At 42.2% G+C, this 15037-nt stretch overlaps 1 protein-coding gene across 8 annotated transcripts in view; it reads right to left on the reverse strand.

Moving 5' to 3' along the window:
* Positions 1-3401: 3401 nt before the first annotated feature.
* DOCK10 (dedicator of cytokinesis 10) overlaps positions 3402-15037 on the reverse strand; it is a 281723-nt gene continuing 270087 nt past the window's right edge. For 4 of the 8 annotated variants that reach the window (XM_082464594.1, XM_082464593.1, XM_082464597.1 and 1 more), the window contains 7 exons: positions 14884-15030; positions 12812-13022; positions 11376-11566; positions 9366-9466; positions 9051-9189; positions 7706-7781; positions 3402-5270 (listed from right to left, as the gene is read on the reverse strand). In XM_082464594.1, the coding sequence (XP_082320720.1) occupies positions 5209-5270; positions 7706-7781; positions 9051-9189; positions 9366-9466; positions 11376-11566; positions 12812-13022; positions 14884-15030 (927 nt within the window). In that variant the 3' untranslated portion in view covers positions 3402-5208. Of the gene's footprint in view, positions 5271-7705; positions 7782-9050; positions 9190-9365; positions 9467-11375; positions 11567-12811; positions 13023-14883; positions 15031-15037 lie in introns of those variants that run through there. The other 4 variants (XM_082464595.1, XM_082464591.1, XM_082464596.1 and 1 more) reach the window with 2 other exon arrangements.

Genomic DNA, 15037 nt, shown 5'->3' on the forward strand with positions numbered 1-15037 from the left:
CTCTGACGTGGAGATTTACATGCAGGAAATGTACTGGGAATCCACGCCTCTTGGGAATCCTCTTCAAAGGATGTGTGGGCAGAAGGGCTGAACTGTGCTGTAGTTACAAGTTGCTCTCAGCCAGAGCTGGGGAGCCCTGATGGCCCTTCAGAGTCGTCTTGAACTGGGGCAATGAGGCCAGGCCTTTGTACCTCCCACCATCAACCAGTCATTGAATGTGAGCTTTGTCTGGGCTTACATTGGACAAGAGGAACTCAGTTGAGAGCCATCAGCCACCAGGAGAGTGAGCAGCTGGGGGGATGGGAGTCTCAGCCCTGAAGGGTGGCTCTGGGTGTCCTATCACAGTGGCCACCACGGGTGTGAATTCAGCTGAGTCCTGATGTATATGGGTTGGGTTTATACGGTTGGAGAAAAGCAGCCTTTCAGGTGGAGGCGCAAGGTTGGTTTTTGTTTGTAAGTGAGCAGAACAATGTGGTCCAGTGAGGGGTGTGCGGAGGCGAGCAGGCAGGACGTGAACCTGGGAGGAGGGGAATGGGCTTCCGGCAGAGAATCTTGAATGCTACTCGTGCCTGCACTTCATCATTTTCAGAACAAAGTATCACATTATCGGCATATAATATGATACATATTTGCATATATATATGATTTTTCCCTGATACAAACATGGGGGGAGGATATGGGGGCCACTTGTAATGTGAGCACATTTAAAATTTAATTTAGGGTCATTTTGTCACATTCGCTTTCAAATGGGTTTCATTTCCTAACTGCTCATAAGAGTACTGAAATTTTACATATATGTATATATGTAAATATTTTTTCTTTCTTTCTGGAGTTTGACTAATACTATAAGATGAAAAGTCATCAGTCTGCAAATATGGTAAAGTCCTTCTGCAGAGCAATGTTCAGGTTATGAAATCTGATACTTCCCATACATACTCTCCATCTCTTCAGAAGGAAACAAGTTTATTGGTCCATTTGTATTGTTTTCTAAACGGATGTGAACACAGAATAGGGACATATTATGGGAGGTTTGGAGATTGGGCACTTGTTAATAAGGTAGTTGTTGCCAAAAATGAAGGGATACATTAATTTATTTTGCAGTCTGGGCATTGTGCACTTTGAAATGAGAATGGAGAGGTAGCTACTGAGTGGGATGATGAATGGGTGGGTGGACAGAGCCAAGACTGAAATCCCAAGTACTGGATCTACTTATTCTGTGTTGGATACCTTCCAGGGTAAATCACAGGAAAATAATGTCCCTTGTCTTCTTAGTTTCAGTCTTTCCATTTGACGAACTGGGAGATTTGCTACCATTTTTTTTTATAGAGCTTATTTTGATGAGTTACTAATTAAAGTAAAATGTTGTAGATTGTTTTGAGAAAAAGGTAATATAAAATGCAAAAGAACATAAAAGAAGAATTCAGTCTTGGTAATTCGAAATCAGGTCACTGGTTTATAAGGCATTGTCCTCTGCAAAGTAAATATTTAGGGGTGGTTAATTAGCACAGGATGCGGTAGAACGCTTATACCCTTGTATGTCTAAGAATTATGTGGTGCTGGGTACCACTTCTTGGGGTTTCTATCTCAGAAGGCTTGATAGAGCTCAGAAATATGCATTTTTAGCATGGGACATGCCTGATGCTGAAGCAGATGATCTGCTGTCCACATCTAGTAATCACTATACTTTGATAGACATAAAAAGTTTGAACTGCGGTCTGCACATGCCTATGGGATCTAGGCAGGAAACATAAATAAAAGTGGCTGACCTGGCGTAAGTCAGTCAGGGCCTGCTGCAGACTGTGGCAAAGAGGAGAGCACCTGTAAAGCGATCAGTGGGGTCTCAGTTTTAACTGATTGTTGTCAGGTGGGCATGTGAATCCAGCATTACCAGAGAGCTTCATTTTTTCACAGATACTAGAAAGCTGGAATTTTATATGTCTCTGAATATTTAAGTGTTGGTGTGTACCTGAAAAAAATTAAAGACACTCTGTGTGACAGATAAAATGCATCTATTGGATTCAGTCTCTGAGCAGTCAATTTGATGCATCTGGTCTAAAGAAGGAAGGAATAGAAGGCGCTGGGGTTTGCAGGGTGAGTTCGGTGTTGTTAACGCACAGTGGTCTTAGTTGATTCTCTCTAGAGCAGCTGACCTTAAACTTCTTGTACTATGAACCATTTCAGGGGCAAAACACAGTGAAGCCATCTAACATATGGCTGTTTGTGATGCCAAAAATAGAATATTTGGCATTTAACATGAGTAAAAAGATCTATTATTTTCGATTACTTAGAGGTTTTATTTTCAGATTTGGACAGGCGACCTAATGCTGACCGTGTCCTTAGGGCAGGGGGGATGGGTGGGTTGAGATGGGCATGGGGAAATGAGCCTAAAGGTCGGAACTGGGTGGGAGACAATAGCAGAGGCAGAGTCTTCCTGGGTTCCTGGGACAGTAATCCTCTCGAGGGCAGCTTAAAAATCCAAAAGGGGAAACGAGAGGGGAGGAGCCAAGATGCTGACCCGGGCAGTCAGAAACCCGAAGCGGGAGCCAGAACGAAGCTGGGAGGGACGCTTTGAGCCAGAGGGCAGCTCACACCATGGTTTTCCTTTCTCTTTCCTTCCTTCCTCCCTCCCTCCTTCCTTTTCACCCTTTCTTCCTTTTTCTTCCTCCCTCCCTTCCTCCCTCCCTCCTTTTCACCCTTTCTTCCTTTTTCTTCCTCCCTTCCTCTTTTTTCTTTCTTTTTTCTTTCCTTCCTTCCTTCCTTTCCTTCCCTTTCCCTCCCTCCCTCCTTTTCACCCTTTCTTCCTTTCTTTTTCTTCCTCCCTTCCTTCCTCCCTCCCTCTTTTTTTCTTTCTTTTCTTTTTCTTTCCTTCCTTCCTTCCTTTCTTTCCTTCCTTCTCTTTCCCTCCCTCCCTCCCTTCCTCCCTCCCTCCCTTCCTCTTTCTAATGCAACAGTGGACTTTATTTGAAAAAAAGCACAGTTATATGAGTCTCAAGGGGTCAGAGTTCTCATCTAAAATGTCCTTTTTTCACTGCTGTGTATATAATATTTCCCTGTGTCTTCCAAGCCCTATCTTCCCTTCTGGCCCTCATATACTAATACTGGCCGATGAGCTTACAGGGCAGAAAGATGAACTCAGCTAAAGTCTCCTAACTGGAGTCTGGGCCTTTAGAATGACTGGTGAGGGTCAGTATAAAATGATATTCTGGAGCTTGCCTTCTGCATATGGAGACAGCTCAGCTGAACTGCTGCTGGTGTTGGCGGGGGAGGGAGTGGGATGTGTCAGTGGTTCCCACACATGGAGGAATATCAGTCACAGCTCTGATAAAAACACAGATCAGCCAGGATAAGCTCAGGATGCTGCAGTGACAAACAATCCTTGAATATCAGGACATATCATACAACCAAATGTTTTTCTCACTCAGACTCCATGTCCAACAACGTTGGGGGAGTGGTGTGAGTGTGTGTCTGCTCCTTGTGGTCACTCGGGGACTCAGGCTGATGGAGTCTCCATCTCCTGTCCTTCAACGATGTCTGCATCAGGCGAAGGGCTGGGGCAGAACCACTTACTGGCTTTTAAATATGTGCCTGAAAGTGACACATGTCACTTGGGCTCACATTTCAATGGCTAAAGTATGGTCAAGTCTAACTTCAAAAGAGGCAGGAAAGTGCAATACCACCACAAATTTATAAAACGTACAGATGGAATGTTTGTGAAAAGTCCTAATAATTATCACAACCCTCAAGATTCTGATTCATTAAATCTTCTCCAAATCAGTCAATTTATCTCCTGGGATTGGAAATCCCTGGCCTGTCTAGTTGACCTTAGGAGGAACTGTTCAGATGAAGTTCAAGTCCTTTTCCTGACTTCTTGCTAAGGCATCATAGGTGGTGAGTAGTATGGTCTGAAAGGATACATGCACCCCAACGTTCTGCAGCACTGTTTACAACAGCCAAGACATGGAAGCAACCTAAATGTCCATCAACAAAAGAATGGATGAAGAAGATGTGGTACATATATACAATGGAATATTACTCAGCCATTAAAAAGAATGAAATAATGCCATTCGCAGCAACATGGATGGACCTAGATATTGTCATACTGAGTGAAGTAAGTCAGAGAAAGAGAAATATCGTATGATAGTGCTTATAGTGGAATCTAAAAAAAGTGATACAAATGAACTTATTTGTAAAGCAGAAATAGACTTAGAGAACGAACTATGGTTACCTGCGGGGAGAAGGTTGGGGAGGAGGGATAGTTAGGGAGTTTGGGGTTGACATGTACACACTGCTATATTTAAAATGGATAACCAACAAGGACCTACTGTATACCACAGGGAACTCTGCTTAATATTCTATAATAACCTAATTGGGAAAAGAATTTGAAAAAGAATAAAACAAAAACAAAACCCCCAAAAAGGAAACAAACCAAAAAACGTTGTGAGTAGGATTGCATTCAGCAGAGGGCCAGTCCCATGAACCACTTTTAGTAGCAACTTGCCCACTCTTCAAGAGGAAACCAAATGCAAAGTAACTGTATTTTTTATTTCTATTAACAACAAAAGGCTTCCATAATTTCACATCTCATTGCTTTTAAGAGCACATATATTACAAATAAAGAAACTCCACAAACTTTAAAGATTAGTATTTATCAACATTTTTGTACACATACACAAATATTTTAATATAATGGTATCTGAAATGTTATTCATATAATTTTAGCACTGTCATAAGTATTAACTAAAAAGTTTCTTAAATTTGGTAAAAACCATATATTTTACAATCTTCTATTTACATCTGAAATATGCTCAAATGTTAAAAAACATTCACTTTGACCTTTAAAATATGTGTATGAGGACTGGGTATTGAACATAATGTAACCGACAGCAAACTTACAGTTGGCTTTTGAGCTACACATTCATTGGAATTTCATAGCAAATATTCAGCTTGGCTTGATCGACGCTGCTCAAAGAAAAAAAATATAAGAAATGTGCAAATCTGGAGGCTGGCAAAATTCTCAAGCTAGCGAGGTAAAAACAAAAAATATGAACACCATAAAAACTTCAAATAAATTAAATGTATCTTTCTCTTCCCCGAGGTTAGCTGCAAATTCAGAGGGTTCTCTTGGAGGCGTGTCTGACGTTGCAGACTCTCCCTCAAACTTCTGCACTGGGTGAGACAGAGACGGTGGGCAGGGAGGGAGCCGCCTTGCTAATTACTCGAGTGCAAGTTTGCTCCACTCCTCGCTTTGATGGGTCGTCCTGGTACGTAATCTTGGGACAGGACAAAACATATGTGACAAAACAAAATGATGACAGAGAAGTCTGTGTTAATATCTCCAAACACAAAATTAAACCCAGAACAGTGATTTTTTAAAATTCCCTACAGGAAATCTGCAAATGTTGAAAAATGCACTTATCAAAGCAGATCTGAAGAATTTTTTCCCCAGCCCATGTCTCAGCCATGTTGACCAGATTTAAAGTAGCTTTCCGATACTCTTCAACTATCAGATATATATTTTTAAATGTCTGAATGAACCTTATGAATGTGTTTGAGTAATTCTGGAATTTTATTTTATTTGCAAAGTTTGTAAACTGTATAGTCAAAATCTGCCCCCAAAGGGAAACAGCTGAAGCCTCATTTAAATGTTTGCGTTAATGGAGCTATAATACAAGGAAAAAATATACCTTGACCTGATTTTACTTTTGAAAATCATGTTAATACGCCTAAATCATACTTTCCTGTCAGATCTGTTCAAATAATGATATGTGAACACAATAACAATCACAGAAACCCCAGGCACCTCTAAAATCTCTGTGCAGAAGAGACTTAATGAATATTTAAAATTCTTGGTTATGACAATTTCCCCACTAACTTCCTGCATTACCATGCTTTAGCTCTACTACTCTTCTGGGATGGAATGGTCGCTCTGTCCCCGCCAAGCACCTGGCATCCATGTATCCTATACTACCAGTAAGTTCTCCTTTTGATCAATGTCTCAAGTTCTGCTTAAATAAATTGGCAAACAATGTATCAAAAGAAATTCTAAAAGCAACATGCCTTTGGATCTCGCCTGCTTGGCACTGTAACAGAGTAGATGTGTTCCTTTCCCTGTATTTTATATTTGCTATCCATTACCAGCGTTGACTTCACTATGCTGTCATCTTTCTAAATGTTGAAACAGACTCCAAATCAGCATCTTAACGCTTCATCCAATAGTTACATGTATTACTTTGGCCTCCATCAAAGGAGGCTTTTATGGATTTTGGCTGTTTATAAAATAGTGCGGCATTCTGACTGCCTGTCTAGGTAATTACTGCCTGTCTGTCACTTTAGCAGCTGAAGCTGCTCCATCTCCATATCTCCATTTTACACACTAGCATCCACTTAATCCAGCTCCATCTCTCTCCTCATACCGAAGGTTCCTTCACTAAGTAGTGGCTTCAGTCTTAGCCTTTTAGCTAAGACTTTTCTGGACACTCTTGGAGTGAACTGCATAATCAATTCTATTTCTGTTTTTCTATTTCTATGTTTGTCTATCCATTCTAACTCTGTTTCTAAGTTTTAAAAGTTTTACGATAGAATTTCTCTCTTCTACTGTTATTATACATGTACCTGTTCCCAGAATATGTGGATGAGTATCTAGGTATGTAAAGGTATTCATACATTAAAGATTATGGTTCATTCATGCATTACAGGATTATGCAAAAATTTGACTACCCTTCCCTCTGCTAGAGTTCAAACCCAAACATTATGGTCAAATGCTTTACTAAAAAATTGAGAAAAGAAGCAAACACATTTTTTTTGTTATAAATCTGAACTGAGATAAATACCCAGTTTTTAAAAATACTTTGGACTTTAAGGACCCCTATCCTTTGCTAGCTATTTCTGACATTACAACCAACTCAAAACACTTATCAATGGTTGTCATGAAAATAGCTTATTTTGCTGTAGATGACTTAGAGTTTTGCTACGGTTAAGTTAAATTTATGATTGATAATCATCAATTAAATAGTTAATTTAGAATATCCTCTACAGAGTTAGAAGTTAATATTTTGTCCTCATTTTAATCTAAGGTGGAAATGTGGAATGGCCACATAATAGAGTAAATCGTTTTTAAGGAAAACTGTTTTTTTTAGGATATCGTGAATGTTGTAGTCATTGTGCCATACATAAAACCCATGTGACAAATCCCCATAGAAACTCAGGACCAGGAGAAAGTTTGTCTTTCCTGCCAACACATCTATTTCTTTTACTAAATAACAGGACCTGGGTAATGCATAAGTTTCTTTTCTTTGCATCAGTTTCTAGAAAGCACAGAGTCAAATTTTGCTTCTCTTAGCAAAGGTTTTCTGGAAAAGAAATAATTTTTCTCTCCTCTTAATCACCTGGTCCTTGCCTTTGTACTGTTGTTTTAGCACTTTGAGGTATAATGAATCTTTGTTTTGGATCCAAATGAGCTCAAATGTATTTCAGAAGTTGACAGAATATACATTTTCCTTTTAAAAGCTAAGTGGTTAACTTTAGCTTTTTCATTTTAGTAGGCTTTTTAATTTTCATATTGACCTACCTTGAAATGGAAATAAAGTTGTTCTAATTAAGTAAACATCTAGAGAACACTAGTCACTATGGAGGCGTCTGGGAAAAATGAAGAGGTAGACCAGAAGGCCACAAAGGACAGAGTAGACATAAGGAAAGAAAAACATACCACTTTTGCTTACAGTACTGAGGGAGATACTAGACACAGAGGAACAGAAGCTGTATAAACATGGACCGCGACAGAGCTGCCAGGAAAAAAAGAGAAAAGCATTTTTGCCCAAAGTTTCAAGGTCAGATGCAATTTACAGTTGGAAACAAGCATTTCTTTGCCACCTATTCCACCTTTCAGATCCACTGTTTGTTCTTTTTGTTTCACTCTCCGATTTATGATTTCCCCATGCTGTTAAGGCGTTGCTCCTGAGTATTTAGTTCCCATTACCCCTGAAAAATTCCAAACCAATACTTCCACTAGGAATCTTATCCAAGGAGATTGTTTTCTTTGCAACATAAGTCAATTAACCATTTCTTTTTCTAACTGCTATGGAAAATTTTAAATGTGGGTAGAAGGAGATGGAAAAGAAGAAAAAGGAACATATGGGAAATGCAATTAGAATAGAAGTTGCATATGACACATTTCATGTTTTGTTATAGTGCTAGGCCATTTAAGGAAAGGAAAGGGAACTGATATTTAGTGAATGGCTACTGTGCATGAAACACTATTGGGAGGTTAACTCAATTGTTCTGGAAAGAGCACATCTAACTCCTTGAGGGGACCATGGGTGATGAGATGTCCAGGTAGAGTGTGAGGGTTGATGGATGCTGGGAAGTGGGCCAAAAAAAGCAGAACTTGGCTTTCGGTCGCTTGATTCTCAGTATCCCCAAAAGTACTGTGATTATTGAATGTCCACATTTTGTGCACAGTCTTACAGAACATACTGAATACATGTCAGAAATCATGGATGACTTGCTTTTGGGGTGGGGGGTGACTTTTATCCCACTTCTGCATATTTTCCAGAGGCAGCCTTGACCATTAAAAGCCCAGGACCCTAGTCCTGGTGTTCTTCCTGAGTATGATGCAGAGACCCCCTAGTGGCAGAACTGTGGAACTCCACATCCCAGCCTGGGGATTGTGAGGTCCTGAATCAGGGGTGCTGGGAGTGGCAGCAAACCCTAGCTGGAATGCCACCGATGTTCTTGGTGTCTAACAGGCATCATCTGTTCTAGAAAACCAACACAACACACATCGTTTGGATAAACATCTCTGAAAACTGTAGACAGCAACTGTGTTCTCATCTTCTTTTCCTACAGATTTTTCTCCAACCTGATCCCTCTCCTTTGAGACGGGGGATGTTGTGCATGGGGGAGAGAACAGCTCAGGAACATGGTGTTCATGAAAGCACAGGGATTTCAGCAGCAGGAAAACAAAGAGACTCTTTCGGGTCCTTTTGGCATTGGGGATAAAATGGGCACTTTCTATGAATGGACCGCTCGGGCTACCCCAGGGAAAGCCTCACCTGCTCATTCATGATTGCTGAGAGTTCGCTGAGCATGTCCTTATAATGGGATCTCAGTTCCTCCTGGTACTCCAGCTGGTCCTCCTTGATGAGGCGCTCATTCACATCCAGGGCCTGCCCACACGCATCTGCAAATTGCCTTTAGTGACAGCAGTAAGCAAATTAACAGCCAGAGAAAGCGGCAACTCAAAGTCAGGCTGCTGATACACTCAGCCACCGAGAAGAGGGTCGGTCAGGTGGCTTCCTGGGGCATTCATTCATGACTCCCTGTCTGAAGGGATCCAAGGGAGAACAGCCCAACAAAGAAAATCTTACCTGAAGATTGCCTTCAAAAGCTTTACTTGGTTGTCAGGGTATTTCTTTGCGTTGGTTTCTTCAAGAAAAGCCCGTGCATAGGCCATTGGCCCAGCATTAACCTATTGGGGAGAAGAGAATTGGCTGAGGATGGTCCCACCTCCTCCACGGAGCCTTCTCCAAGGCTGGAAGGAGTAGCGCCCATCATGTGGCCCCTCAATTCTCTCACATTGCCTAGTAGTCTACTAATTTGTTACCTGTCTTATCTGCTGTCTCTCACCTGGTCAATGAGCTACTAAAAGGAGGCATCTAAATTCCACACTTCATTGCCATCCTTCCCCAACTTCAGTCATGTGTGCACCGTGTCACATTTTGCCACACCCTCATTCTGCTAGCACTGTTATTTTCTTAATAACCTTGAAAACTAGACTCACCTTGATTGACTTAAGTAAATTTAACACCTGTGAAATCAAATGTTTGCTGTGCTAGTTTTTTCCCTACAAACATTCAAGCAAACACATAGCTATTAATAAGAGACAGTCCACAGTGGTCGTGATCTAGGCATCGCCCTGGGAATCACTGCCTTATTGCATCTCCCTCGAAAGTCTGGCTGAGACTGTGGTCCAAAAGGGACTTTTTAGATTTGCTGAATGAAGGCACAGTGCCAAGTATTTCACGCTCACAGGCATGCGTAGGCTCTCATTAGTGAAGGAGTCTATATTCTTCAGGGCTTACAGTCTTTGCATGTGACTGTGGGGCTTGGAAGGAATAAGGTAAAAGAAGAAGGAAAGCCAGTGCTGTATCTGAGGCATCTTCAGATGGCTTTGCCTAGCAGGTATTGCCACTGTGGTAGAGCGAGTACAGAAAGCTTTCCTTTGTTTCTCCAGATGCAACTCCACCCTCTTCTGCTCAGCTATGGGCTGAGGGAAGCTGTCCCGTTTGGAGTATAACAATGGTGTTTTTATCTTCTGGCTTTTAAAAATGTATTATTATTATTATTATTATTTTGAGTCAGCCATGGGGATACAGACAAGAGGTGGGCGGGGAAGAGGAGAAACAGGTCAGTATCAGGATCAACAGTACTGAGCTTTCCTTTTGCCTCAGGCCCCCGCATAGCTCTGTGTGACACTGTTACTGGCTTGCCTTTGTTTAAAATTTTAATGCTTTGTTCAATATGGATTTTTGAAGTTATTTTTGATTTTTAAAAACATTGCATTAAAATACAATTTTATCTTGATTACTGAGTGTTTTGATGCTCCCTTAATTTTGTGCCCAAGGAAAATGCCTCACTCGCCTCACCCTAGTCTCAGTCTTGTCAGGGCTTATTTAGGTCCAGAGCTTCTTCCTTGCAATCCCCCAGCACAGACCATGTCTATCTGTCTGTCTGTCTATCATCAGCTGGCTCTCCCCGCTGTCTCTCTGCTTCCACTAACTCTTCTCTCCCCTGCGTCTTCAGGTCTGGGGAGGGTGACAGCCCCTCACTCTTACGCTCCGGTGCCTGCCCTCTTTGGTTTTCCTAAATACTGCTTGTACTTTTTCCAAAGAGTCATTTGTTACGTTTTCTTCAGTCACCCACTGTGAGCAGGCCATCTGCTTTCCTCTCAAGACCCTGACAGTCAGATAAATACTGATGCACATTTTACGAACTAATAAACATTTTAAAAAGTCTTGTTTTTCAACAGTTTTATAAGGCTTTTCATGACAGAGACTTACAAGAGAGCCATGCTTACTCATTCACCAATTCTTTGTTAGAATTTAGAATATAGAACACAGTTTATGCAGAGCAGATGGGAAAGGATGGTTGAGGAAGAAGAAATTTTATTTCAGCTAAACCTAAGAAAGGCTTACCTCTAGTTGTTTGGAACCATCAACGTGCATTCACAAGGAAACAAAATTTTAAAGACTCAGATAAAGGTGTTGAACGGTATCACAAACAGAAAAATGTCTCATACCCTTTGTCAAAAAATTTCAAGGGGCGTTTTGTACCAGGTTCCGCTGGCCACGAGTATCTCAGCTCTGGGCGATGCTTACCTTCACGCTGACACTTCCTTGGAGTTTGAGCTGCAGTCTGATCATGTCCACTTCTTCCATCGTGCAAAGCTGATTAAGCTCGGAAACTTTCTTGGACATCTCATCAATCGCCACTTCAATGGGATTCAGTTCTGTGCTCGACTGGCTAATGACCTGTATCCTCTTCTTCACGTAGGGGAACAAGTGACTCGCTGCACAAAAGCAATACAAGAGCATTTCAAGGTCGAGGGTTAGTGAAGGGTCAAGGGTTCTCTTGAAAGGACGATCCTGTGTCTTTTCTTTGCACACAGACCATTCCATCCTGCATGTTTTCTGTGTATGTGAGTCATTTTTTCTCCTATGTTCCACGCTCTCATATACCTCTTAGGAGCGCAGCTACTTTCCCCTGGCACGTTCTTGCACGCTTCACTAGCCGACATGTCCTCATTGCCAAGGCTGGACTAGACCTAGAGAGTCCCTAAACACTGAAAAGATGATAGCTTCCACCACAACTTGTAATTCAAATAAAAACTACACTAAATCACAATCAAGAATGCTTCAATAAAAAAAAAAGAATGCTTCAATAGATACTGAATAGCATATATTATAATAGCTTTGTTCTAATTTTTTTTTTTTTTTTAATTATGAAAGTTCTGGAAAAGTTTACTGAAGGTGAATGTTTTCCCATAGTTTGGATATGGCTGCTACCCACGTATCTACTGCAGAATCTAGGACTGCTCACCTTTGAAGATGGCTTGGGTCTCCTTCGTTCAGATGCCCGCACTCATTTTTCCCCTCAGCCTGCCCTAAGACCCCCTCTGCTGGGTTCCCATTTCATTTCTCATGCTGGGCTCACCTGAAATTCCTGCTTTACTTGGCTCTTTCTCCTACCAGATGGTGAGCGCCTTGAAGGCAAGAATTGTGTTTTATTTATTTGAATTGTCAGAACAGTGCCCGACACCTACAGGCACTTATCGAATGTTTGTGGAATGAAAGGAAGACCAACTCATAGGACAGATCTAGATAGTACTGGAAGGGATGCTGGAGGAAAACCCTCTGCATTCACTTCACAGATGAGGAACCTGAATTCCACAGTGGTTTAGAATCTTGCCCCAAAGCACACAATTCCGAGAGTGGCTATCCCTGCAGTAACTGAGGGGTAGTTTCAGGGAGAGAGGAGAGGAAAGCTCAGAGCGCCTTTCCCAAGACACCAGGACCTTCACCACTGTACGGTCTAAAGGGAAGAGGTGGGTAAAGTGACCCTGTGATAGTTTCTGTTTTGGTTGACTTGTCAAGGGTCTCTGTCTTGAAAGAAAATAAAGAAATGTTCCTGGCAAACATTTCCAAGTCAGCACATTTTGGGTACTTGTCTGCAAGATCGAAGGGTCTTGATTTCCGCGAATCCGGCCTAAGCGAGGGCCCCGCGTGGGAGCACGTGCTCGGGGACCAGCACCTACTTGTCAGGACCGTCCTCCGCTTGCACTGCTCCTCCACGCCACCGTGCTTCTTGCCTGACGGCGTGAAGGGCGTCTCAAAGACAAAGCGGTTGATGTTGTGGTGCGTTTCGAAGTCTGTCTTCCGGTCCTCTATTTCCTTTTCCTCAAAGAACGGCGTGACATAGGTCACCTGGATGTAGGCGTACTTGGGGTCCAAATCCTTGGGGTTTACCTGTTTCAACACATTATGGGCAGAGAAAGAGCGGTGAGCCGTGAAGTGCTCCTGAAAGAAAGGTGGGGAACCCTGTATCCCCCCAGCTTGGCGTCCTGAGCTGCCCCTCTCAGAGAAGAAAGGCCCATCACATCATGTGAGAGCCGGGTGAACGGAAAGCCCAGACAGAGTAGCTGGCTGGACTGCGGTCAAGCAGCCAGACGGTGGCAGAGGCAGGAGGGAGCCAGCGCGCCGAGTAGCTGGGGCTCTTTGAAACATAAGTACTTGGCTATGACGTACTATTTAACCTTTTATTTTCTTTCTCTTCTGTACTGAATAGCTTCACCTTTGTCTTGAATCAAGCTTGTTGAGAGTGGAAATATATCTCTCTGTTCCTCTACGATTCAGTCGTGTACCTAGACTGGGACCATCGGCTGTGGGCTTGTAATGTGAAAGGAGGTTCCTGGTCTGTTTAGCAGATTAACTGATTACCTGTCGCACGACTGCAAATATTTTTATTTTCGATTTCTCGAATTCCTTCTCTAATCTGCAATAAGTCATTTTATATAATTTTTAAAACTAACTCTGCTTTGGTGAATAGGCTTGACAAATAGCGAGGAAGGAAGGAAGACAGGCTTGGGGGCCCCCCCAGAAGCCAGGCAATGGCTCTTGCTTTCGTTCAAGGTGGAAGAGATGAGCCTCAGCCTCTTTCCTAATGATTCCTTGAAGAATTTTCAGACTTCTTCCAACTTTCTCCATCCGTTCACCCATCCACTGTTTATCCAGTTCCAGAGATTGGAGGAGGCTCATGAATTTATTTGTAATGCTGCAAATAATGGCACTGTAAGATGGGTATAACCATTTTACGGATTAAAAAATGGAGACTCAGAGTGACCACCCAACTTCTCCAAGATGGATCGCCAGCTGATAAGTGGTAGCATGGTGGAATGAAGACTCCAGTTGTTCTGACACCAAATTTGGCACTTCTCTCACTGCTAGGAATTGTTTCTACTTTTCATGTAGGAGGGCCACCATGACCGCGGTTCTAGCTCTGTCCCCCTTTATGGGGAAGGGGTTTGTACCTTTCAAGCTAAGAATGATGAACACATTTTAACAATTTCTGCCCAGATCCAACAAATCTAATCTCATGCCCAGACCCCTCCAAATACTAGCTTCGCAAAAGAGGAAAAGGAAAAAAAGACCTCTTTTGGGCCTAATAGAGGTCAATACAGTTGGGTGCAAACCAGCTTTTCTAGCTCCACCTCTGCCACACTCTACTATACTATAATCTGTGTTTCAAAGGCCTGCCATTCTCTAAATACACCTCCACCTTGAATTCCTCCTGTCACTGCATGTGCTGACTTTCTAGAATGCTTCCAGCAAACACCTTCTCACCCTACAATCCCCAGCTCAAGCATCACGCCCTCTGTGAAGCGTCGCCCAACCCAGAAGGAGCTGTTCAGGGAGCCCCCAGCCCCAAGCTTTCCCTGTATGACTTGGAGGAAAGCTCCTCCAGGAAGACCTTCATGACTGAATAAATACTTTTTTTGCTCTTTCCTCCCAGTCCACCACTGGGCCCAATCACTTTAACCCTTTGGTTGCTACTTAAATGCGAACAACCTACGGGAGCCATGGAGGGTTTAGTAAGTTGTTTCTAAGGTTACCTAAAAGTTACTCAAATAAACATGTACAAGGTTTTTGACACCCCCCCCTCCCCAATCACCAATCCATCAACCAATAAACAACCGAAACGCCCAAAATAGTTTAGGTAGTTTGCTTTGCATAGTCAGGCAGAAATTTAAAACAGTAATGAATGTAGTTAAGAGAGAAAAAAAAATGAAGTTAGTTCTTTGCACTTGCATGAATACTGATGTTCCCCTACCTTATTGGAGTCCTGGATTATCTTCACATTGTCTGCTCCGAATTTATCTGCGTAGAGCTTGAGCAGTCTTTGGGAAATCTCGGAGAGACCTGTCAGCTTAGGCTCTTTATAAATATACTCTTTACCTTCTTCTTCTTCAAAAAAACCCTATGGA

This window comes from Balaenoptera physalus (genome assembly GCF_965194825.1).
Source record: "Balaenoptera physalus genome assembly, chromosome: 6".
Lineage (NCBI taxonomy): Eukaryota > Metazoa > Chordata > Mammalia > Artiodactyla > Balaenopteridae > Balaenoptera > Balaenoptera physalus.